The sequence below is a fragment of the Anabrus simplex genome, chromosome 11 (genome assembly GCF_040414725.1).
Source record: "Anabrus simplex isolate iqAnaSimp1 chromosome 11, ASM4041472v1, whole genome shotgun sequence".
Taxonomy (NCBI): Eukaryota; Metazoa; Arthropoda; class Insecta; order Orthoptera; family Tettigoniidae; genus Anabrus; species Anabrus simplex.
This window is the reverse complement of record NC_090275.1, coordinates 35,078,662-35,104,240: the sequence shown is the minus strand read 5'-3', so window position 1 is coordinate 35,104,240 and position 25,579 is coordinate 35,078,662. Positions and strand designations below refer to the sequence as shown.

General features: G+C 40.1%; 1 protein-coding gene across 1 annotated transcript in view; it reads right to left on the bottom strand.

Moving 5' to 3' along the window:
• mRpL49 (mitochondrial ribosomal protein L49) overlaps positions 1–25,187 on the bottom strand; it is a 36,669-nt gene extending 11,482 nt beyond the window's left edge. The window contains exons 1-3 of the mRNA XM_067155978.2: positions 25,031–25,187; positions 24,481–24,667; positions 8,142–8,269 (exon numbers count right to left, since the gene is read on the bottom strand). Coding sequence (XP_067012079.2) covers positions 8,142–8,269; positions 24,481–24,667; positions 25,031–25,156 — 441 coding nt within the window. The 5' untranslated portion in view covers positions 25,157–25,187. The remainder of the gene's footprint in view (positions 1–8,141; positions 8,270–24,480; positions 24,668–25,030) is intronic.
• Between the last annotated feature and the right edge of the window lie 392 nt (positions 25,188–25,579).

Sequence of the window (25,579 nt, the reverse complement as noted above, 5' to 3'; positions counted from 1 at the left end):
CTAGACCGCAAACTTCCATGAACCTTGCGTTCTTTTGCCAACCAGTTAGATGTTTCTGGGTCACAGCTGATCGTCCGACCCACGTGGAGATTGAGAGAGATAGACTGCTATATTGTGTCTTGCTGAAGACGCAAATCCAACGCCTATATTTATTGGAATTATATTCCGATAATCTTCATCAAGAAGTGTATATATTTATGTGTTTATATTGCAGGTTCTTTGTATATGCGTATTCTTGTCTGTGTATTTTCACTGTCCTGTGTTTATGTGTGTATCATGTTATTCTGCGTTGATTGTAGAGTTTTAGCACAAAAGCTAATTGTTGGGATAATAGTTTCTGTATCGGTTAATTTGCATATAAGTAGAATCATACTTTTTGGTGGGATGGTTAGGAATAGCCTTGAACTAGTTGTTTCATTTATCTTTGTGTCTGATATCATCGGAGTGTATACATGTAAAGTAGGATCACGTGCTAGTATATTGTTTTCATACCGAGCCAGCATACAGACAATTTAATTATCACGCCATATGGGCACAGACTTAGAAAGTTTGGCCAAGTCGACACACCATCTCAATGTAGCGATAACCCAAGATTTCCAATGTATTAAAGTTCTGTATTTTATTTTCCGGGTTGTCACCTGATTGTTTGATATCAATATTATCTTGTCAGATATATTTTTGCTTATGTGCATGACACATATTTTTATGATCGATTTGGGGTCGACTTTATTTATATATTTACTCAGTTTATTATATTTTTGTGTGAATTAAATCTATTTCTTTACTAAAATAAATCCATCTTAGCCCTTAATCTGCTTTCTTATTCACAAAATTAATGTAGTCGTAATCCTGTCCATGTACTCTTTAGTATAAGATATTTAGAGATTTTTCATGTCGCCTTTTATTTCCTAACGCAACCACGCACTCTTACCCCTGGGACTAGCTCAATTTAGGACCGATATGGTGCAGTATTTTGTTCCTGAACTGGTCTATTCAGTAGGTGGTCGAAATGGTTCTTCAGGATTTCTCTCTTGTCACTTTCTCTCCTAACCAGATTTCCATTTTCAACTTCAAGTGCCTTCATGGCATTCATTGGTTTCCTTTTACCTCTAATAACACTATACAGTAGTTTCTTATTGCCTCTGCTGTCTTCCTCCAGTTTCTGAGTGAATATATTCCATGCCTTAGTCTTTTCTTCTGTAACTATTCTTTTAACGTCCAGTTTCTTGTTTCGGTATAACTGTTCGAGGTTTCTGATCTTTGCCTCATCTCCAGTAAGATCCGGGTTATTCTTCTCCCATTCCCTTTCTTTCTGCAAGAGATTTCTTTCCCTGATTCCTGCTCTCATTCAATCCACCAAGGTGTTTCCTTCTCCTTTGTTTTCATACTTGTCTTTCCACAAACTTCAGTTGCTTCCTTAACCAATGTGTCCCTTATGACTGGTTTCTGGAATGACAGTTATCCATAGATGCATAGATATAAGTGACTTAACATGGTGATACGTTTAAAATGAGTTTCTGAAACAACAGTGATTGGCTTCTTCACAGTTATCTGCGCAACGACTGGTAACTGCAGCTAGTGCTGTAGTTACCTCTACGTTAGAACTGATTCCAACAAATACCGATATGAGGTGCCACTCCATACCCTTTTGTATAAGGTCTTATATTAGTTTCATAAACATTAGTAAGTGATAATGAACTGGTTATAATATATTTACAGTCATTCATTGTAGTTTTAACGTGCTAGGGTGTGCGGGAATCAACAATATTTTGCTCAGTACATTTACTTTCACATTATCACTGACTTAAGTCTCTGATTCCACTTGTATGGTGTCATCTGTTCCAGCTTTTTAGGTTACAATCTCCTCGGAATATGACGCCTCTACTGTAGATATATCTTCCAATATGGGAACTGAATCATCAAATAAAATAGAACTCGGATCAAATGGATTTTCATCAGGCTCAAATTGATCTTTCAGTGTAGCTACAATGTTAAGGTCTCTTTCATACGGCTTTGAATTATGAGTTCCACAAACAGTTAGTGAACACAATCTGAAATTATGGAGTATTTATCATTAATGTTTACATTTGTACTAAATAATAAATATCTTAGGTATTGGTATGCATTTTATAAGCCTGCTGAATAATAAATTTAGATTTTTCATTGCTTTTTTTTAATGCTATAATATCCTTTAACCGTTGAGGTGTGGTCTCATAGACTCCCAATAAACATAAAACATCTGGACTTACTTAATTAAAAATCTTGCAGGGGGCTGTAGTTTATGTTACCTTCTTATCTGTGTCAACACACTTCACACCCTGAGTCAGCGTTAGCTCGCTATGTTCAATTGAAATTCTCAGGTGGACTTTACGTCGGCAGTTACGAGAGTATTTTTGTCAATGCATGTTGCGTGGTCAGTGTAAGTAAAACATCTCAAATTACTAGTCTGTTTTAGTTATTAAGAACTACAAATTCTCAGTTTGAGGAGTACATTAGGTAACTACTAATGAAAAATTTAGTGATATGGCTATTTTCTTCTGGCTATTGGCGATCACAATTTGTAATGCTTTCGTGTTGTTCAAGTTGTGCCATTTAAGCCCGGGAAATAAAATGGAATTCTTGAAGGGTTTGGCATCGATCAGGTGAAATTACATGTCAAAGAAGAATGATAAATGAGTGAGTTCCCAGAGAGATACGAGCAGGAATAAGCAATATTATGCACGTAAGACTTGGTGCCAAGATACGGAAGAAAAACTGAAGAAATGGCAATCTTGTCGTACATGTCCAGCATCGTTGAAGAGAAAAACAGCATATGCATGTTTTAATTAGGAGTTTTCGGTTTGTTTGTAGTCTACTAAAAAAGTCTGCAACAGTTGCAGCAAAAACAAATGGATATCGCACCATTAGTGTAGGACATCAGTGCAGGAATGATAGGTTCCAAAGTGTGCTGCACGTTTTCATTTATATGATTATTTTCGTTTATGCTTGTTGTGTTCTGGATCAGGAAAAGTGATCTGTTTGGTTATTGCAGTGTATTCTTATAATTTTACTGATGACAACAATAAAGGTGAATTTTTTTTTTTTTTGCTATTTGCTTTACGTCGCACTGACACAGATAGGTCTTATGGCGACAATGGGATAGGAAAGGCCTCGGAGTTGGAAGAAAGCGGCCGTGGCCTTAATTATGGTACAGCCCCGGCATTTGCCTGGTGTGAAAATGGGAAACCACGGAAAACCATCTTCAAGGCTGCCGACAGTGGGACTCGAACCCACTATCTCCCGATTACTGGACACTGGCCGCACTTAAGCGACTGCAGCTATCGAGCTCGGTAAGGTGAAATTTACGACGATGTCTGCGTACCTACTGTGAATAAGAACGAAGGGGAAATATATCTAATTTTTGCATTATTAGATCGTACATATATTCATATTATGAGAGATTATTACATGCTGAATCAGATTGATTGAGATGTCTGTGTATATATTTGACACCCATTTTTCATTGCAGAAAATTTCTGCTAGTAAAAGTAACTAGTATTACAAAAATAACCCTAAAATGTTTACAGTATCACCAACATTTTTAAAAAACATACCATATAATCCCGAATACCACCTGCACTTTTTTCTCCAAAATATTGGTTGTAAATGTTGGGTGCAGGTCGTATTCAAGCTGTTCATTCTCGTAAATATTTACTGTTTACATGGAGTATTGAAATAGATTTGAATACGGTTACTGTACTCAATATACCACATGTAAACGGGCATTCAGCATTCAGGTCTTATTGTGTTTTAGTTGCGTTCTAGAAAACATGATCGATTTTTTCACAATACGGTTTCAGTGGCATGTAAACACGAAATGTAAGATAATGAAATACGGTAAATCAAAGAATATGGGTAAATATACGGTAAATATGAAAGCCGCTGCCGCGGATGCTCGATCGTTATTTGTTTCACAAGTGTTGCTGGCATGCTGGGTGTGCAATAGCTGATCTCGCGGGGTATCGTACTTTGCGAGAGTGAAAAATATCTAATTCCCTCCACGGGAATTTAGAATTTTCCAGTCGAGACTGTTGGTTACGGAAGTCTACCTCGCTCACATTCGAGTTCCGTATCTGCCCCGTGAAAGTGCTGTCTCGACAGCAAGCGATGGATTCAAAACGGCGTCTGTGGTCATTTACTGTGCATGAGAAACTTAAAGTTGTAAGCAAAGCTGAAATATATGGAAATCGTGCTGTTGGCAGAAAGTACGATATTGATGAATTGTGTATTCGTGGATGGTGGAAGAAGAAGAAACATCTTCTAATGGCGATTGCAGAGCGTTCCACGGGCAGAGTGCAGTGTTTCCGGAAATTGAAGAACGACTCCAAAAATTTGTGACAGAAAAACGTGAGTTAGGATATGGTGTTTCTAGTGGTGTCAATTGAAAGCACTAGAGATCTCAAAAGAACTCAAAACACAGGGTTTTACTGCAAGCCGTGGATGGATCCAAAACTTTTATCATAGAAAGGGATCGTGCATTTGGAGACGTACGTCTATTTCACAACGTCTCCCTGGGGTGTATGAAGAAAAATTAACAGCCTTTCAGCATCACATTATTCATTTGAGGAAGCAAAATTCTTATTTTGCTGTCAAAATGGGAATGCTGACCAGACACCTGTCTATTTTGAAATGTCGTTGGAAAATACAGTGGATATGAAGGGTTCTAAAAGTGTAACCATCAGAACAGGTGGTAATGAAAAGCAACGATGCACGGTAATGTTGTGCATATTAGCGGATGGAACTAAACTCCCTCCATATGTGGTTCTGAAAAGGAAAACACTTCCGAAAGGAAACTTGCCGTCCGGTGTTATTGTTAGAACACACGAGTCCGGCTGGATGGATAGTGCGTTAGTTGAGGACTGGGTGAAGTGCGTTTGGCAGCGTCGCCCGGGAGCTTTGTTACAAAAACGAAACAGGCTTGTGTTGGACAGTTACCGAGGACATACAACTGACGCCATAAAAGATATGATGAGGAAAGGAAAAACCAATCTTGCGATAATTCCCGGAGGACTTACTTCTATTCTACAGCCATTGTATGTGTGCGTGAACCGGCCTTTCAAAACTGCAATGAAACAGTTGTACACCGAATGGATGTCTGATGGTGATCACACGTTAACACCAACCGGACGAGTGAAGAGGCCTGAAGTGGGACTAATATGCAGCTGGATCAAGACCGCATGAGTTCACATTCCAAAAGCTTTAAGAAATGTGGAATTTCAAATTCAGTGGACTGTAGTGAGGACGACTATTTGTGGAAAGATGCCAGCGACGAAAGTTCCTATGGTGAAACTTCAGATGACGACGGTGAATTGTGTAGGATCCGAGTATTGGACCGATTTTATTTATGATTTTTGTGATGATTTTATTAATTGTAAGCTGTTTGAATTTATATTTGTGGTATATTTGAAGAAAATTAAAAAAGGTATGCAAGTTATTTGATTTTTGATTTTCTTCTGTATTTTGCCGTCTCAAATTAAGGGTGAGGGTTTTATTCGGTGGCGGTTGGTATTCAGGATTATACGGGAGTAAACATGACGATAACTGTACTGTTCATTACCAGGGCTTATACAGTAAATGTGGATTTAACTTTCCGGAAACTCATTAAAATTAACAGTGCAGTTAAAGTTACAAGCGCATTTAGGTAACTCACAGGTAACTGTGATGTACCAGAAACCGGCCATTAGTCTGGTCCATTCTGCCTCTCCATTTTTTCTTTCATCTCTTGATAGCAGGGATTTTATCCGGTTCTGATACTCAGTTCTCTTATCTGTTTTCTGGAGTTCCCATACTTTTGATTTTTGGCATTTTCCTGTTTGGCACATAGAAGTTTCTCAGATCCGCTACTAATAGATGGTGGTCACTGTCAAGACTCTCACTGGGTATTACTCTGACATCTGTTACCATTCCGACCCTTTTTTCATCTGAGATGGCATAATCAATTACAGTCTTTTGTAGTCCATCCCAACTGTAACGTGTTATCTTATGGCTCTGTCTCTTCTTGAACTAACTATTTTTCACCACCAACCCATTCCTCATACAGAATTCAAGGAGATGTTTGCCTTCTATATTTCTTCCACCACATCCATGAGGTCCCATTACGTTCTCATATCCTGTTCTATCTGTCCCAATCTGTGCATTCAGATCCCCTATAACGATTAATCTCTCTTTACTAATTTTTTTTTTTTTTTTCCAAATCATCAAGAAACTGTTTCTTATCCTCTTGACAACATCCAGTTTGAGGTGCATACACCTGTACCAAAGTTAGTTTCTCTTTCCCTAAATGTACAGTCACCTTTATTATTCTCTCACTAACATACTGAATGCCAGCGACTCCTAGATCTTTCCTCATGATGAAACCAACACCATTCCTCATCTCTTTGTCATTTCCATGCCAATACAGTGTATACTGTTTTCTTAATTTCTTCATTCCTTTCCCTCTCCATTTGGTTTCACTCAGCCCCAGTATCATTAATTTCCTCCTTTCCATGAGGTCCACTAGTTCTTCACATTTTTCTGTGAGACTGAGTAAGTTGACGGTTCCAATCCGTGTTAGTCTCCTCCAGGATTTGTGCATTCTGGCAAGACCCTGTCTATCATCAGGCCATAAACCATCATCCCTGACATGAGTCTGCTCATGCTGGCCTCTTAATTTAGTTGATAAATGCGTTCCGAGGCTCTTATGTGTTTTAATAATAATGTTATTTGATTTACGTCCTACTAACTACTTTTATGGTCTTTGGAGACGCCGAGGCGCCGGAATTTAGCCCCACAGGAGTTCTTTTACATGCCAGTAAATTTACCGACAAGAAGCTGTTGTATTTGAGCACATTCAAATACTGCCGGACTGAGCCAGGATCGAACCTGCCAAGTTGGGGTTAGAAGCCCAGCGCCTTAACCATCTGCGCCACTCAGCCTGGCCTTATGTGTTTTGAAAGCAACTACAAGTAAGCTCTTTTACTGGCTTGCTCGGCCTAACGTAATTCAGGATTTTCTTTTGGGGTTTACTCCCTTAGCCTTTGAGGATCCCTCCTCATCCCACAAGGCAGTGGGTTCCATCTGTACTACCCCCAGAGGAATGGGTTCCTTCCTCCGCCAGCTCCACCGTACTGAATCACATTCTCCGCTTTTGCTGCCATTGAGGTCTTCACTTGTTACCCTGAGCTGGGACCCTTTACCAGATGTTACATACCAGATCAGTGTGCTCTGGGACTCAAATAGGCAGGGGCGCCACTCCCTGGGCAGGGCTGCATCTAAGAGGGTCCATCTCTAATTTAGACAACATCCACTGCAGAAACAACAAGACAGAGTTGGTAAACTCTTATAAATACTTAGGACTAACCCTTCAAGTCATAGGGAAAGAATTAACGAAACATACAGGATAAATATGCACCGCAGCAATTAGAGCCAACTTTGGCACAAAGACCATTGAAAAGCTACCACTTGACACAGCTCTAAAACATTTTCACATCAAGATTGCCCATATAGCCTGTTACGCAATCACCAAACTTTTGATCCATCTTACTCCCGCTAATCTAAGAAGGCTGGAGGCCGTGAAATCAACCTATCTACGGAGAGCCCTTCTATTATCCCAAACGACAAGGACCAGACTCGTTTATCTACTAGCAGACACAGATTTCTTCATCCGGGAGGTAGCAATAAAGAACAATCTGCCACAAATCCCAGCATACAAAACCCATACAAAGGAATGGGAAGAGAAAGCTAATACAATAGATGAAGGCTTCTATCACACGCCGGTCATGAGCACAAATTAATAGAGGGCCCCTAACTTCCCACGGTGACACTTATATACGACAATGGCGGCGCATGGATTTCATTTCAGAATCTGCATCCAACGAGGATTTCACCAGGCGTCATCTCTCTCAATGTTCCTGCACTCTAGGTGGACGACGCTGTGAACAGTATCATCTATATGATTGCATAGCAAGGACAAACTCGCTGACATTTTACGCAGTTGATAACAATTTTGTGTAATATACAACTCTCATATACACACTGAGTTTAATAAATGTTATTAAATTACGAAGGGAAGATGATGGAGAAGCTTAAATGGAAAATTTGGTTAATTCATCAAATGATTATACCCAGATGTCTCCGTGTATCCTCTTCAGTTTGGTGATTTTCCTCATACCTCGGTAACTTAAATCCAAGTAAACAGGAAGCATGTGATTTTTTGATCTTTCAATGTAATAGGGATACCTGAGGCATTCATCTGTAACAATAAGAGTTAGCATTAAACTCACAGCACTCCAAGCATTCAATGGATAATGAGTATAAAATGAACAAGAACTTACTACATACTAGTTTAGCCATAAATACTGTTATATATTATAATAAATATATATGGGAGTACAGACTGAAAAGAGAAATAAAATATTACAAATAAAAGAACATAAGATGATGATGATGATGATGATGATGATGATGATGAATAAAAGTCAATACCCAGGAATGCTAAACTGAAACTCTACAAAACTGTAATCCTTCCAGCAGCTTTATACGCAATAGTGTGTTTGAGTACCTTCTCAGACAGAAGAATAAGCAAAACAGAAAAGAGAATCCTAAGGAAAATTATGGGAACTATTTGGAAGAATGACATATACAAATTGCGACCAGAACAAGATTTATACAAAACATCAGAAAGAAGATGAAGATGATGATGATCAATAAAAGTCAATACCTAGGAATGCTAAATTGAGACACTACTCAACATTTTCCAACCAAGACAGTTCTACGTCACTGTGCTGAATTTCAAACAACACAACATATCTTATGTTGTCCGTTGTGCCCATCCAGATGTATAATGACTCAAGCTAATTCAAGTGCTCTCAAAGTGGCCAAGTTTTGGACGGGAACTGTTTGAAGTTACTTGACGAACACACATTTGTGTACTTGTGTTCATTTAATGATAAATAAATAAATAAATAAATAAATAAATAAATAAATAAATAAATAAATAAATAAATAAATAAATAAATAAATAAATAACCTTAAAAAAGGACAAACTGCAAATGGAAAAGAATTTAGGACAGAGCCACGAAGAAATCAGGCAGTAAATGGATGGAAGAAAGAAAACAACACCGAGGAAGGAAGCAGTTTTGGGAAGACAAGATATTTTTTTAAATTTTGCAATCTGCTCTAACACAGATAGGTCTTATGGCGACTATAGGATAGGAAAAGGCTAGGAGTGGGAAGGAACCAACCGTGGTCTTAATTAATGTACACACCGGGTGAGTTGGCCGTGCAGTTAGGGGTGCGCAGCTGTGAGCTCGCATCCGGGAGATAGTGGGTTCGAACCCCACTGTCGACAGCCCTGAAGATGGTTTTGTGTGGTTTCCCATTTTTCACCCAGGCAAATGCTGGGGCTCTACCTTAATTAAGGCCACGGCCGCTTCCTTCCCATTCCTAGGGCTTTCCTGTCCCATCATCGCCTTAAGACCTATCTGTGTCGGTGCGATTTAAAGCAAATAGCAAAAAAACAAAAAAAAAGTACAGCCCCTGCACTTGCCTGGTATGAAAATGGGAAACTGCAGAAAACCAACTTCAGAGCTGCCAAAGTAGGTTCGAATCCACTATATCCCAAATGTAAGCTCACAACTCTGCACCCCTAATCGCACAGCCAACTCGCTCGGTGCAAGAAGAAGAAAACTGTTTCATTTGTTCTTAAGATGGCCTAATTGAATGAATGAATGGATGAATGAATGAATGAATGAATGAATGGAAAAATATATCAGGTGTGCACAGTGACAAACAACTGACCACTAAACTCAAGTGAATAGTAGGGATGGGACAAATGGTTACTTTCCAGTATCATGTTCCTGTGTAACCGTAACACTGTAGTATTAGGTTGGAGTAATAGGATATAAAGGTAACATATACAAGTTGCAGGTCAACTTTTGGAAGGAACATTCACTATACCTGTTGTCTTGTGCAGCCCCTACCGCATCTTAGTAAGTACTTATGAATAGCAATACAATATCTCCATCTCTCTCTCTTCTCTCCCACTTTACCTTTCACCAGCTCGTTACTCACATTCTTAACTATTCCTAGAAAAATTTGTAATGACCAATATACACTTCGAGAACTAACACTTCGAAACTTTCATTTGTAAAAATCACCGTGATTGCTAGGTGTATCTGTGTATTCCTAGATGTCCCAGGATCTGTATTTAAACGGACACTCAGACCCGACATTAAGAAATATGTTGATGAACGAGTGTCATATACACTTCAGATGCTGCCGGAATGAGAGATGAGGAAACAGTCCTCTTATCAGGAAAGAAATAAGCAGAGTTTAATCCAGAATGCTTTTCTGTTTTTTCCCTTTTTTGTTTGTCTTTTTACTTCGTACCAACACAGATTGATCTTATGGTGACGATGGGATAGGATAGAAAAGGACTAGAATGGAAGCGGCCGTGCCCTCAAATGAGGAACAGTCCCAGCATTTGCTTGGTGTGTACATGGGAAACCACTGAAAACCATCTTTAGGGCTGCCAACAGAGGGATTAGAACCCACCATCTCCGGAATACAAGCCAATAGCTATGTGACGCAAACTGTGTAGCCAACTTTCCTTTGTAAAGTGAAAACCGTCAATACGGAATGATTCTAATATCTTGTAATGAGTACCATGTACAGTACATTAATGAGAACTACATTAACCAGTTGAATTCTGAAAATAATAATAATTATTATTTTGTACCTTCTTACAGCACATTTCAAAGAAACCGTTTCCCTGTGATTGAGTTTTTGTCCAAATAAATTGTATCAGGTCTTTTGCTCCTTGTCACGGTGTGAAGCACAAGATGCAAAGTGGGAAGACTCTGCATAACAGTTTTGAGAAACTACGCTTCCGTATTATCATCACCGGTAAGCCTAATACAAAGCACTTCGAATAACTAAAGAATTTCTGTAACCGGCCAGCAAGTAACAGGGTAGGAATATCAGTACTGCCTCTATAAACTATTACAAAATTATTGCTCACGCCTGCGCAGGAGTGTGCCCTTAAAGTGAGTTGCTATGTTTCCTAATATCCATTAGCCAATCAGAAACTCCTACCCTCCCCTGTTCATTTCCTTTTTCTCTCCCTTCCTAAGATTCTTTATTACTGTCCAGAAAGGTTTCCCTGCTGCATGACCTAGCCTTTCCAGGTTATTACCAAAATCTTCCCATGACTTCTTTTTGGATTCAATAACTATTTGTTTTGCTCTGTTTCTTTCATCTACATACAAATCATTGTCTGCCTCGGCCCTTGATTGGAGCCATTTCTGATAAGCCTTCTTTTTACGTTTACATGCTGCTCTCACTTCATCTTTCCACCAAGATGTACGCTTTTTCCTATCTTTACAAACAGTTGTTCCTAGGCATTACCTTGCTGTTTCTACTACAGCATTCCTGTATGCTACCCATTTTCTTTCTATATCCTGAACCTGCTTACTGTCTACTGTTCGAAACTTCTCACTAATCATATCCATGTACTTCCGTCTAATTTCCCCGTCCTGGAGATTTTCTACTCTTATTCGTTTGCAGACCGATTTCACTTTCTCTACCCTACGGCCAGAGATACTTAGTTCACTACAGATCAGATAGTGGTCCTCCCTGCGCAGGAGTGTGCCCTTAAAGTGAGCTGCTATGTTTCCTAATATCCATTAGCCAATCAGAAACTCCTACCCTCCCCTTGGTTTTGCTCAGACAGTTACTTTTGTATTAGGGTCTCTGGTGGAACATAATATTTCTGGAACAGCTTACACTGATGGAATAGGATACAGTATCATGTTACAACATGTAACTCCCATCTCTAGTGAATAGCATATAAAATAGCAATTAGACCAGTAATGCTATATGAAGCAGAGGCATGGGCAATCAGGAAGTATGAAAAAAAAAAATACTGGACGTGGCAGAGGTGAGGATACTAAGCTGGATGTGTGGGGTTACGAGGATTGAGAACAAAGAATGAAGACATCAGAGGATGTGTAAAGCTGAAAGAAATACCAAAGTGTACAAAAGATATTTACAATGATATGGACATATTTCGAGATGGAATCAAGGCATATTCAGAGAGAAGTATTTGAAATTAATATGGATGGGGTAGGAGGAGAGGAAGACCAAAGAGGAAGATAGACTGTGAGGGAGAAGAGATGCAATGAAGGAGATTTGCGGGATATGATATTTAGTACCGAGGAATGTGAAAGAGACTCACCAGAAATGGTGATCTCATCTGAACAGGAAAAGGCAGAGTAAAAGAGGAAGAAGAAATAACATGTACTTATACTACGAATTTTAGGTATACTATTAGTGTTCGCTTCTTTTGTTGAACACACGACTTCAGTCTTTCTGTAGCCATGCAGTGATTGCATTACACGTAATGTTATTGGGAAAACTGGTCATAGCAATCTTCAAAACTGTGAATAATAAAAATAGCCATTCCACAAAAAAGAGAGAAGAGCAAAGCCCTATTTTGATGCCCAATGCTATGGGGAGTGACATTACACCCCACACCTTTTACAGGTTGCAAAACAAAATAACAGACTTCATGATCTTCAGAAATATGCATAAGTGGGAAGGAAATACAAAGACCTAATAAAAGAAATCTGCATATGTAGATGCAGAAGTCAGGAGAACAGTGGAAGATGCTATGAGAGATCCCCATATCACACTAAAACGAAGAAGAAACCACAATGCAAATTCTATAGGTATGTCCACTTGGGAACAGCACTTTTCAAAGATCATTAACATCTAGGTAATCCAAAAGCCTTTGAGATTTTAACAAATAGGAAAAATTTTATAAACTTCCTAGCCATTACATATGAAGAAGTGGAACACGTCATTAAATCAACGAAAAACAGAAGGACCAGACAATATCTTCAATTAATACATCAAGCAATCAGCAAACCTTTTACTTGACACCTGAACATAACTATTAAACAAGTGCATCGAAATAGGAGATAATCTCAACAGTTGCAAGAACTGTATCTGGAAATATATAATTACAAGCTGGATCTTTCTTCTTGGTTCATATTAGATAACAGCTCAGTAGTAAAGGATTAAGAAGTTTGGAAGCTATTAACCATATGTACTAATAAAATTAAAGTAACATATTAATGTGTATGGCTGGCCCCGTGATGTAGCAGAAGCATACCTACCACTTACCCATGAATGTCCCATGCATCACTCAGAGAACTGCCAACAAGAGAAAAAGGAAGAGGTCCAATCCTTCGAATGATGATAACATGAGCAAGGGAAGGGCTATGAATGGCCTGAAGAAAATGAAAGTCTCTCTATGCCTCGCAAATCTAATATTGTCACGTCAGAAGAGAACAAGAACTAAGTGAGGTCATAAGAGAGCTGAAAACGAAGAGCTTGGCACAAGTGATATAAGTGATCAGAATCACAGACTCAGCAAGGGAACCTGTGGTCATCAACCCACACTCCCAAGTTGAGAACACCCAGGTCCCCTTTCAGTTGCCTCTTGCAACAGGCAGGGGATAACACGGGTGTATTCTACTGGCCCCGCCCACAGGGGGTTACTTCATGGACACATACGAGCGTACCTGAATATGCTACTCCTACAACACTAAACAAGTTGCACTGTAGGGAATGTGAACTAAGATTTCGGGTGGCTTCCCATTCACTGGATCTTACCATCCAGCGAATATTTTCTTTGTGAAGGTTGAGGTTTATGCTCCCCCCACTGCCATTTGTAACAGCCACTGGGGTAAATCTAACAAAGCACCACTTGACCTATCTATAAATAATTAAATATAAAACTTTGTTCCAGATAATTTTAAACTTTGAAATCCACTGTCCAAATAACTTAGCATTTTTTCTTTCTGCATTACGTTCAGTTCGAGCCACCAAGGCTGGCAGGGGTACTAATAGGAAAAGGGTTTTGGAACTTCCTGCTTGTCTTCGACTTGCAGGCTGAAGTCCTCTCCAAAGCCACAATGAATAGGTACATATTTACAGTTGGTTCCGATGACAACCAAGTAGTGATTATGCTTGGCTAAAATGAGTTTCAAATCAAAGTGCACCTCTATTTCCAGATCTTTCTGGAGGATTCAGAAGCACATTGTAGCCTTCTTTGACAGTATGGTTCACTGACACGGCCTAGAGGGAAGCAGCGGTACATTTTAAGCCTTCTCTTGTCCCCTTCCCCATTGTAAATATCTCATTCAACATTCAGTCATTTCAGTCCATGATTATCTTTGGAGTAGAGTGGTGAGTTTTGTATTTACAAGTATGTGATATATTGTAATGGTCATAGCGTCCACCATGTCAACTGGCAGTGCGCCCAGCCCACCCTTACGGTTCAACTGCGCCAATCACTAGCAGCATTTAAGTGCTAGGCCAGCCCCACTCACTTCCGCTCGCGGTCCCGTAGCAGAGGAGCATGGAAATTACTCCCCGATTAATCTGGAGTGTTCCATCTCGTGATGCTCCTGGATCCATCCAGCATCCGGACGATTCTAGAAGAGCCAGGGCAGGTATATAAGAGAGGAACGACCTGCCAGGAGTTAGTGAGAGTTAGACTGAGTTAGAAGTTGGTGTGGTTCAGTCGTGAGCGACTGCCAGTGTAGTGAAGTATGTGAACTGCCATGATTATCGGACTAGTGTGCTACAGTGCGGACTGTCGGCGAAGGAGGGAATGTGTAGCCGTGCGACGCGGGACCTTGTGTGTGAGTGTAAAACTGTGTAGTGTGAGAACAAGTGAGAAATGAAGGGAGAGAGGGTGCGTGAACTGCGTAAGTGTGTGTTATAAGCAAAAGCTGTGTGTAGTCTTGTGTAGTTTAGTGCCTAGCTAATAAATCTTAGTATTGAAGCAATCAGTCTAGTGTTAATTGATCCTACTACCCCGCCAACTCGTTACAATATATATTGTTAAAATTACCTATTGTGCAGTGAAATTCAAACAAAGAACACTGTTATATTTAATTGTAACTTGCTATAAGTAACAATTTAATATTAATATGTGGTGGTGGCGATGGAGGTTTGTTTTTGTTTCAAGAGGAAGTACAACTATGTCCTGTAATCATCCTCTCTGAACAAATTAAATGGAGACAAAAATTAAATAAATTTATTTATTCGACGGGGGAATTTGAAAATATATAACAACATTTTTTTTTATTAAGCCTAAAAGGTTACAAACACATCAAAAGGGAACATAAGTTCCCTGAGTCACAGAACACTTTAAATTGATATTCCCTTGATTAATCCACTCCCACACATAAAAGTGAATATCCGACTCGTTGGCTGAATGGTCAGCGTATTAGCCTTCGGTTTAGAGGGTCTTTGGTTCGATTCCCGGCCGGGTCAGGGATTTTAACTTTCATTGGTTAATTTCAATGGCTTGAGGGCTGGGTGTTTGTGCTGTCCCCAACATCCCTGCAACTCACACACCACACACAACATTATCCTCCACCACAATAACATGCAGTTACCTACACATGGCAGATGCCGCCCACCCTCATCGGAGGGTCTGCCTTACAAGGGTTGCACTCAGCTAGAAATAGCCACACAAAATTATTATTATTATTATTATTATTATTATTATTATTATTATTATTCATACACTTCTCCACAGGAAATATGGGTAGTAATGGGGCACGGGATGCACCAAGTGCCTTACATAATTAAAGTATTTACACATTATAATACAAACATTGATGTACAGGTATATACAAAACTGGAGATCACGGGATCTTCATTCTTGCGAGAGGAACGATCGCACAATGTTGCATGTTGACAGGAGGACAGAATGTTGCATAATTTTGTAGATGTTCGGTGGAAGACCCAGTTCTCGCAGACTCTTGTGAAGTGTGTGTGTGTGGAATGAGGCCGTTGACTGACAGAATCACAGGAACTATTCGTACCAGTTTCATCTTCCAGATCCTCTTTATCTCTTCTGCAAGTTCTTTGTACTTGGAGATTTTTTCACTGTACTTCCTGTCAATGTTGGTGTCATTGGGGATAGCGATGTCAATAATGAAAGTCGTCCCAGTTTTCTTGTTTACCAGTATGATGTCTGGCCTGTTATGGTTGACTGTTTTGTCTGTCACTACAGCAGTGTCCCAATAAAGCTTAATCGACTCGTTCTCCAGGAATGGTGTTGGATGGTACTTGTAATAAGGGATGTCTGTTAGATCATCAGCCCAGAGGCTGGTTGGATCCTCAGATAGCACCACCAAAGGCTATGCAGTTATAGGAAAACCACAAAAACCAATGGCAGAGCCCAAATGAGGCGTACTAGGCAAGATGAGGAGTGAGGTAGTTTGCCATTGCTTTCCTCACTAGACCAGAAGCTGCCACTGCAACACCTTTCATAACACTCGGACCCTATTTGTGTTCCAAATGTCATTACTCAGCACCACTCATACCCCAGCAGCTTCCATATTGTCACAGCCATGGATGAGACTGGGACTTCGGTGGAAGCTACACTTTGCTCTGGCCTGTGCCAAGAGACAGATACAAAAATACCGCATCCATCAAGAAATGGCAACAGGCACGTAATAAGGGATACGCTCCTGAATTAATTGGTTTTCCTGAGCAAGTGCCTGGTGTATGATTCCCGAGACATGATTGTGTCGTCTCGTGTATTCTACGGGGGCAAGTACTGGGCAGCCCGCAGTGATATGGTCGATGGTCTCGAGATGAACGGAGCATCGTCTGCATTTGTCGGAGAGTACGCTGGTATCTTTGATGATGTACTTTTTGTAATTGTTTGTAGCTATTACTTGGTCTTGTATAGCAACTGCAAATTCCTCTGTCTCTCCAAATAAGCGCCCACTTTGTAACCACATACACGACGCATTCTTGTCTATGCTCTGTTGGTTTAGATTGCTGTAGTATTTTCCGTGGAGGGTCTTCTCTTGCCGTATCCTTTCTTTCTCCTGTAGGGATACTTGGTGATTTGTATGTGGGTCAGAGGCATTATATGGATACAGAACAGTGTACTTGTCAGCAAGTACTACAGCTTTATGGAGAAGGCTGTTTTCTTGCTTTTTATGGAAGTATCTCCATACGTTCTTTATCTGATTCAGGAGCATGACTTGAAGATCCAGTACTCCTCGGCCTCCCGATTTTCGTGGGAGAGTGACCCTTTCCATGCATGAATTGGGATGATGTAATCTATAGGTAGTGAGCAAAGTTCTCGTTTTTCTTTGTATGCTGTCTATTTCTGTAGCAGACCATTTCAGAATTCCGAATGAATAAACAAGGGTTGGAATAGGGTACGTGTTTATTGCTTTAATTTTGTTCTTGGCATTTAGGTAGCTGCGCAAAATCTGATGCAACCTCGATGTATATTTATCACTGAGTTCCTGTTTGATTTTCTTGTGCTCCAGAGTTGTATTCTGAGCAAATCCAAGGTATTATTATTATTATTATTATTATTATTATTATTATTATTATTATTATTACATAAAATGAATGACAAGATCAGCAGTATTCACATCATCGGCTAGTATGAGTTTGAGTATCTCCTGCAGGCCAAGGTTCCGTCTCAGGCCAGAGAGATTTGCGCACTCTGTGATGATGTGGGCCACGGTAAAGTCAGCACCACAAGACCACATTGTGGTGTGGGGATGTCCTTTCTCTTCGACAGGTAAGAGTGCGTAGATCTTCCATGGCCTTTCCTCAGCCTACACAAAACTATGGCATCTATCTGTGAAAGCCAGAAAGAGGACCCCCACACATTAGCTGTCTTCTTAATTGCTCTCGGCTTGTTGGGAGTTCGGATAGCTAGCCACTTTGATTCCCAGGCCTCCAAGGTGGTTCAACGTAGCTGAGAATACATATCTGCAGCGGGTATGTTCATACGTCTAGGTGGTAAAAGTACTGCTTCTTTTGCAGCTTGAATCGCAAGTTAATTTCCTGCAATCTCAGTGTGGCTTGCAAGCAATGAGAAAATGATTCTGGTGCCAATATCGGACAACCAGGCTAGGTCATGAATCTGCTGCACCAGTGGGTGTTGTGAGAAATAGGTATCAATATACTGCAGAGAACTTAACAAGCCAGTACACAAGAGAAAGTTACTTCTTTTGTCACTCAGCACAAACTGCAAATCTTGAAGATGGCAAAGAAATCCACAGTATATACGCTACAGACACTGGAAAGTTGTCCTAATATTATTGGAGACAAAAGAGCATCCAACATTTCCTCCTGCCTTAAAGCAATCCGTGAAGACACGTGGCATATCCGGATACTGGTGAACGAAGTCCTGGAAATACCTCTGAACAGAGGCATCCATGGAGTAGATCTATCCATATATTTAGCCATGGAACTAACCATGGCGGTACCTTGCTAGGCTTCCACTCAAGACAACCACTGATAGCCACATCCAATTCATGACACAAGCTATCAATTTGACTCCCAATTGGTTGTGTGGCATTTGGCCGGTTTTCGTACCTCTGCTGGTACTGGATATGAAAGAGGCATTGATAGCTTGGATGTGACGGCATTTCACGAATTTTGGCAGTGTATGTGCGGAGTATCAGCCGCTGTCTTCTTCCTAAAGATGAAATTTCCAATTCAACTAATAGGCTGGCAATGGGGCTAGTATGGAAAGCTCCGGTTGCCAGCCTAACTCCACTTAAACTATCTAAAAGGTTCAGCAGGGTTTTTGACCCTGAACTGTGTGCCGCACTACCATAGTCCATTCAGGATAGAATCGTGGCCATGTAAAACCATAACAGCACCATACGGTCAGCCCCCACGAAGTACCATTGAGAAATTTAAGCATATAAGTCTCGTCATGCAAGCAATCTTTACCTGACAGATGTGGGGCTGCCACATTACTCACTTACGAAAATGAATACCAAGAAACTTGCAGGTGTCTACAACCGGTAGGGTACTGTTTTGTAAGCGGAGTTCTGAATCAAGATGCACAAGCTGATATCAACAGAAATGTACAACCGAGTGTTTCACTGCTGAGAATTGAAAACCGTGTTGCAGAGACCATCTGTTGTAGCTGTCCCTCAGCAACTATCTTCCTTACAGAGCTGAAATGTAGAGCTAAATAGTCTACATAGAGCGATGGAATGACTGTAGACCCAGCAGTAGCAACTACGCAACTGATGGTGATTGTGAACAGTGTGACACACAGCACAGATCCTTGTGGTACTCCATTTTCTTGGACGTAATACTGAGAAAATGCATCCCCTATTTGGATTTTAAAATGCTGGAGGGAAATTCTCAATAAATATTGGTAAATTTCCCCTAAATCCCCACTGGTACCGAGCAAACTGGCCGTATGGTTAGGGGCGGGCAGCTGTGACCTTGTGTTTGGGAGATAGTGGGTTCGAACTTCACTGTCGCAGCCCTGAAGATGGTATTCCGTGGTTTTAAAGTTAAAAACTTCATAATTGATCCGTACTGAACTGAGAATCACAATGTTAAAAAGAGAGAGGTTCCACCTAGTCAATACAATGATAAACTGTTGCACAAAATTTATGTCACATTTTAAATTTGGTTTGGGACCAGTTTTGACACATGTCTATGTCACAATATTAAATAGAAGGAAGGATCCACCTTTCAACACTCCGTTGTTAAGTTGAACCAAATAGAGGTTACAACCTGTTCATTTGGGACAGCTTTCAACACATTTGAAGTGTCATCATCAGCAAAGCAGTGCCATATTTCTTCTATCGGCTGATGATGACATAGACATGTGTCAAAACCGGTCCTAAACCAAATTAAACATGTTGCGACATAAATTTTGTGCAACAGTTTATCATTGTATTGAATAGGTGGAACCTCTCTCTTTTTAACATTGTGTATTCTCTGGTTTCCCATTTTCACACCAGGCAAATGCTGGGGCTGTACCTTAATTAAGGCCATAGCTGCTTCCTTCCCACTCCTAGCCCTTTCCTATCCCATCATCATCATAAGATCTACCTGTGTCGGTGCGATGTGAAGCAACTTATAATTTTAAAATCCCCACTAGTGTAGGGTGGAGATAATTCCATAACGGCAGTAACTGTTGTAAACCTTTTACAGTAATACCAATATAATGGTCCGTTATTGGACATTATAAATTTTCCAGCTAACTCATTCTTGGTTGCCTGCATTTCGCCCTCGTGTGCTAAGTTAGGCTCGTCAGTTGGGACTTAGCACACCACCCAAGACGCAAGGCTAGTGCATACCATGGAGGCCACTGCATAGGCTACTTGAAGCCACCAGCAGTGCCAATGCACTATGAGAGATATGTCTCATTTCCAAAAATTGATGCCTGCCTGGCCATCTACAGCAACCTTTTACAGGTCAAAAAACACGGTGACCAAGTGCTGCTTCTGAACGAAGGCCTCGTGAATGGCGTTCTCCAGTCCAACCATACGATCAGTGGCAGACTAATGAGAGCAAAAACCACGCTAGTAGTTAGTCAGGAGATCCCCATCCTACAAAGCCCACACAAGTCGCCAGTTCACCAGCCTTTTAAACAGCTTACGGAGGCCATTTATAAGGAATATTGGCCTATTAACTATCCAGTAGCCTGGCATGGGAATTGGTATTACAATTCCCCTACGCCATTGAGATCGAAACTCCCCCTCACTCCATATTCAGTTGAATAGGTTGAGGATACCTCTGAGACATCGGTTACTCAAATGTTTAAGCATTTGATACTGGATTTTGTCCGGCCGAGGAGGCGTCTCTGCACAGCGTGAATGCACTCCGCAATTCCCACTCCATAAAAAGCCCATTATAGGAATGCTAAACACTAGAGGCAAATGAGGCCTCACCCTGTGCTTGATAGACAGAAATGCAGGGTCATATATTCCACAGCTGGATGTATCGGCGAATTGTGACACAATGTGATCTGCAATGACTGAAGGAATCGTAACTACATCTTCATTAATGGAGATTGCAGGGACGGAGGGCAAGTTATGGACTCCAACAATACAGCAGAGTTTTGTCCACATTTATGTTGATGGAGTACGTACCGTCATGGAAGACTCACACTTTCCCCATGTAGCTTTCTTACTCTCGAATCTAGAAACGGGCTTTAGCACGGAGGTGCTTAAACCCTATATGATTGGCTATCATAGGATTCCAATGATAATTCTTGCCTGTTGGCGATCACGTATGGCTGCTGCAATTATTTCGGTCCACTATGGGACCTGTTTCCGTTAAGGGATACTGGAGGAGGATGGTATTTTCTCCTTTGCAGGAGCCAGAATTCCAGTGATATTGGAAGAAATTTGGTCATCAACAGAACCAAGCACCTTATCCGCCATCACTGTGCGTGTTAAAAACTCTGGCCAATTTTCTTGTCGAAGTAACTTAACCAGCACTTTGGTACTTCAGACTGTCTTTGATTCAAGAGCATGAGAAATATTGCAAAATGGTCACTATCACAGAGGTCATCTTGTACTTACCACCGTAATAGGGGAACTAGCGCATGGCCGCACAAGGTGACATCCAAGTGGGAGAATGTGCCATGGGCACTGCTGAATTGAATAAGTTCCCCTGTGTTCAGCACACAAAGATTCATCTAGCAAATCCTCAAGAATCCTCCCCCTAGACAGAGAATCCCATAGGGTGTTATAGGCATTCTCATCTCCCAGCAAGAGGAAAGGAGGAGGTAACTGAGAAATCAAATCTACGAGATCATGAATGTGAGATTGTAATCTGGAGGAAAGTACACATTGCACACATTGCCAGTAATGACAACGGAGTGCAAACTGCAACTGCATCCAGCTGAGTTAGTAGCGGTACTACTATAAATGTCAGAGTGGACTAGGGTACGAATGCCCCCAATCATCCCGTCATCCACAGTTACTTGGTCTTTGGTCTCATAGTCGTGTTGTATCCAGGTCTCAAATGAGATTCCTGCTCAATTTTATCAACAATAACAAAACTTCACAGGCCTCCTTATTGACAATAAGGTTCTCAGATCTAATGTCAGTATACTGTAAATTAACATTTTACAACATGATAGCTTCCGGCACCCATTAAACTTTTTTTTTTTAACGTATCCACATCGATCCATCAATAAGTGGTGTCACTATCAAACATTCATCTAATAATGAGAGAATATTTTAAATACTTTTAATTACTTAACCTATATTTATTCATGCATGTTTTTAATTTGTGTAACATTTTAATATGTTCTCAATACCATAACGTGCCAATGTAAATGCTAAAAAAATGGTAAATATTTCATGAACAATTGCATTTGTCTAGCTGAAAATGGCCCAATACAAGCTGAAACATGTCCTAGTACGATATATGATGATTGTTTGAATATGAATGGTCTAATGAATTAGTGAATAGGTGAAACCAGAAGTTTATATTCTGTTCAGGAATAGAGTTGTTTATCCTCTCTCAACACTAATCAGAGGGGAAAAGGTACAGGTATGTACATTCAAAGAATGAAGGTATCAATAATAAAAGGGAAAGGGCTATGAAGAATATGAAATTAAGGACTCCTTGGGCCTCACAAATCATAATACCCTCAGCGTCAGAAAAGAACAACAGTCGAACACGAGAAGTTGGATAGGAAAGTGACTGCACGGTTTGGGTCATGTAGCTATCAGTTTGCATTCAGGAGATAATGGATTTGAACTCCACTATCGGCAGTCCTGAAGATGGTTTTCCGTGATTTTCCATTTTTACGAGGCAAACGCTGGAGCTGTACCTTAATTACTTTTTTTTTGCTATTGGCTTTACGTCGCACCGACCCAGATATGTCTTATGACGACAATGAGACAGGAAAGAGCTAGGACTGGGAAGGAAGCGGCTATTGATGCTGATGAAATGGGAGACCCAATTTTGAGGTCAGAGTTTCACAGAGCTGTGAGAGACCTAAACAGGAACAAAGCACCTGGAATTGATGAAATACCTTCTGAATTACTGACTGCCTTAAAAGAAACCAGCATGGCAATGTTATTCCATCTAGTGTGTAAGATGTATGAGACAGCAGAAGTGCCATCCGATTTTCGGTGAATGTTGTTATACCTATTCCCAAGGAAGCCGGTGCTGACAAGTGTCAAAACTACCACACCATTAGGTTAGTATCTCATGCATGCAAAATTGTAACACGTATTATTTACAGAAGAATGGAAAGACAAGTTGAAGCTGAGATGGGAGATCAATTTGGCTTCAAAAGAAATGTAGGAACACGTGAAGCAATCCTGACTTTACATCTGATCTTACAGGATCGAATTAAGAAGGACAAGCCCACGTACATGGCATTTGTAGATCTAGAAAAGGTATTCGATAATGTTTACAGGACGAAGCTATTTGAGATTCCGAAGGTGATGGGGATCAGATACCGAGAACAAAGAATTATCTACAATCTGTATAAAAGTCAGTCGGCAGCGATAAGAAATGAGGGCTTTGAAAAAAGAAGCAGCAATCCAGAAAGGAGTGAGGCAAGGCAGCAGTTTGTCCCCCTTCCTTTTCAATGTTTATATAGAACAGGTAGTAAAAGAAATCAAAGAAGAATTTGAAAAGGGAATCACAGTCCAAGGAGAGGAAATCGAAACCTTGAGATTTGCCTATAATATTGCAGAAGATCTCGAGAAGTTGCTGAACGGTAGGGACGAAGTCTTGGGTAAGGAGTACAAGATGTAAATAAATAAGTCTGACACAAAAGTAATGGAGTGCAGTTGAACAAAAGCAGGTGATGCAGGTAATATTAGATTAGGAAACAAAGTCTTAAAAGAAGTAGGTGAATATTGTTACTTGGGTAGTAAAATAACTAACAATGGCACAAGTAAGGAGGACATACAATGCAGACTAGCACAAGCAAGGAAGAGCTTTCTTAAGAAAAGAAATTTGCTCACTTCAACGTTGATATAGGAATTAGGAAGATGTTTCTGAAGACTTTCATCTGGAGCGTGGCATTGTATGGAAGTAAAACATGGACGATAATTAGCTCTGAAAGAAGGAGAATAGAAGTTTTTGAAATGTAGGTGTTACAGAAGAATGCTGAAGGTGAGATGGACAGATCGAATCACAAATGAAGAGATACTGAATCGAATTGGTGAGAGGAGAGCGATTTGGCTAAATTTGATGAGAAGAAGGGAGAGAATGATAGGACACATCTTAAGACACCCAGGACTTGTTCAGTTGGTTTTTGAAGGAGGTGTAGGCCTAGGTGGTAAGAATGGTAGGGGTAGACAAATATGACAAGCAGATTAGAGCAGATGTAGGATGCGATAGGTATGTAGAAATGAAAAGGTTAGCACAGGATAGAGTTGCATGGAAAGCTGCATCAGTCTATGGACTGATGACTCAAACAACAGGTATTACAGAAGTTATGCCTGCCCTAGTTTTACTTATCAAATTTATCTAATTAAAATGCTGTGAGGAATAGAGTATGGGTGTCAGTACATGTATTTTCTATGAGCCCATCATTTAGTCCAAATAAACATTTAGCCCTAATTGGCCTACACATTAAGTTTACATGGAATTAAATGCCTGCTTTACCAGAGGGAGGTTTCCATCCAGATGGGTACTCGGACTTGGGGACAGGCTCCGGCACAACTTTTAAAGGCAGAAGTCTCTCAACAAATTTCCATTCTTCTGGTGAATTTGATATTTCATAGCCAGTATATTGTTCTGGAGGGCCTTCTATCGGGCTGCTTCGGTACGAAGATGATCTGAATGGGATTATCTGTAAAATGAACATCGATATTAAATTAGTTTTATTCATTTGAGTACTTTTACTCCCCGCCCAATACATGATTAAATGGCATTTACAAACGGACCAATGTGGTAGTCAACTGCTGTAGACAGTTTAAGAATTAAAATACTTTAATGAGGTCAATAGTTAATAGGGTCACAGATATAGCTGAAAATATATACACGGATTTCTCTGTTTTTCGTTTTTATTTTAGAACAGAAAATTGATAAAATCGACGTGAAAACCGATTATGGTTTCGTCATTAAACACAACTAATGCAAATGAATGCAAGCATTGAAAGGCACTCTTTTATTCACTCAACTGTGAGATTAAATTTCAGAGCATATTATTTACCGAATTATTTGCTGCTGTATTTCCACTGATAACCGTACAGCATACAGGATTAATTATAGCAGGATAGCACAGTTTTGATGGAATTAAACATTTAACTGCATTTACAGCTATCTTATAAGCTGCCATGTTTTCTTTACGCTTCGCGCGTTCAGATTTTTTAACTTCGCCAATATGGAGTTACAGCGTATTATACACAATTCGGTATAAAATGTGTTCTACTATAAGTGCTGCTTAAACAGGATGGTTCCTTGTATATTTACTAAATTCAGTAGCTCTAGATTGTTTCAAACTACAATATTTCAATGAATAGCTACTTTAAAGAGCCAAAATTTTTGGGCAATGACTACGTGCGTATCATCGCATAGGTGGCGTTAAATAACATGATATAGGAAAGGTGTTTGCGGTATCTGTGTTCAGCCTTAGGAAGTTTTTAAACAACTTTTACGGCGTGCTGAAGTTGCCTACAATAGGATTTTATAATGGTAAATGTACTTAAAGGTATGTTTTTACATATCCAGGGCATTATTAGATGATAGGGGCTCATATTAT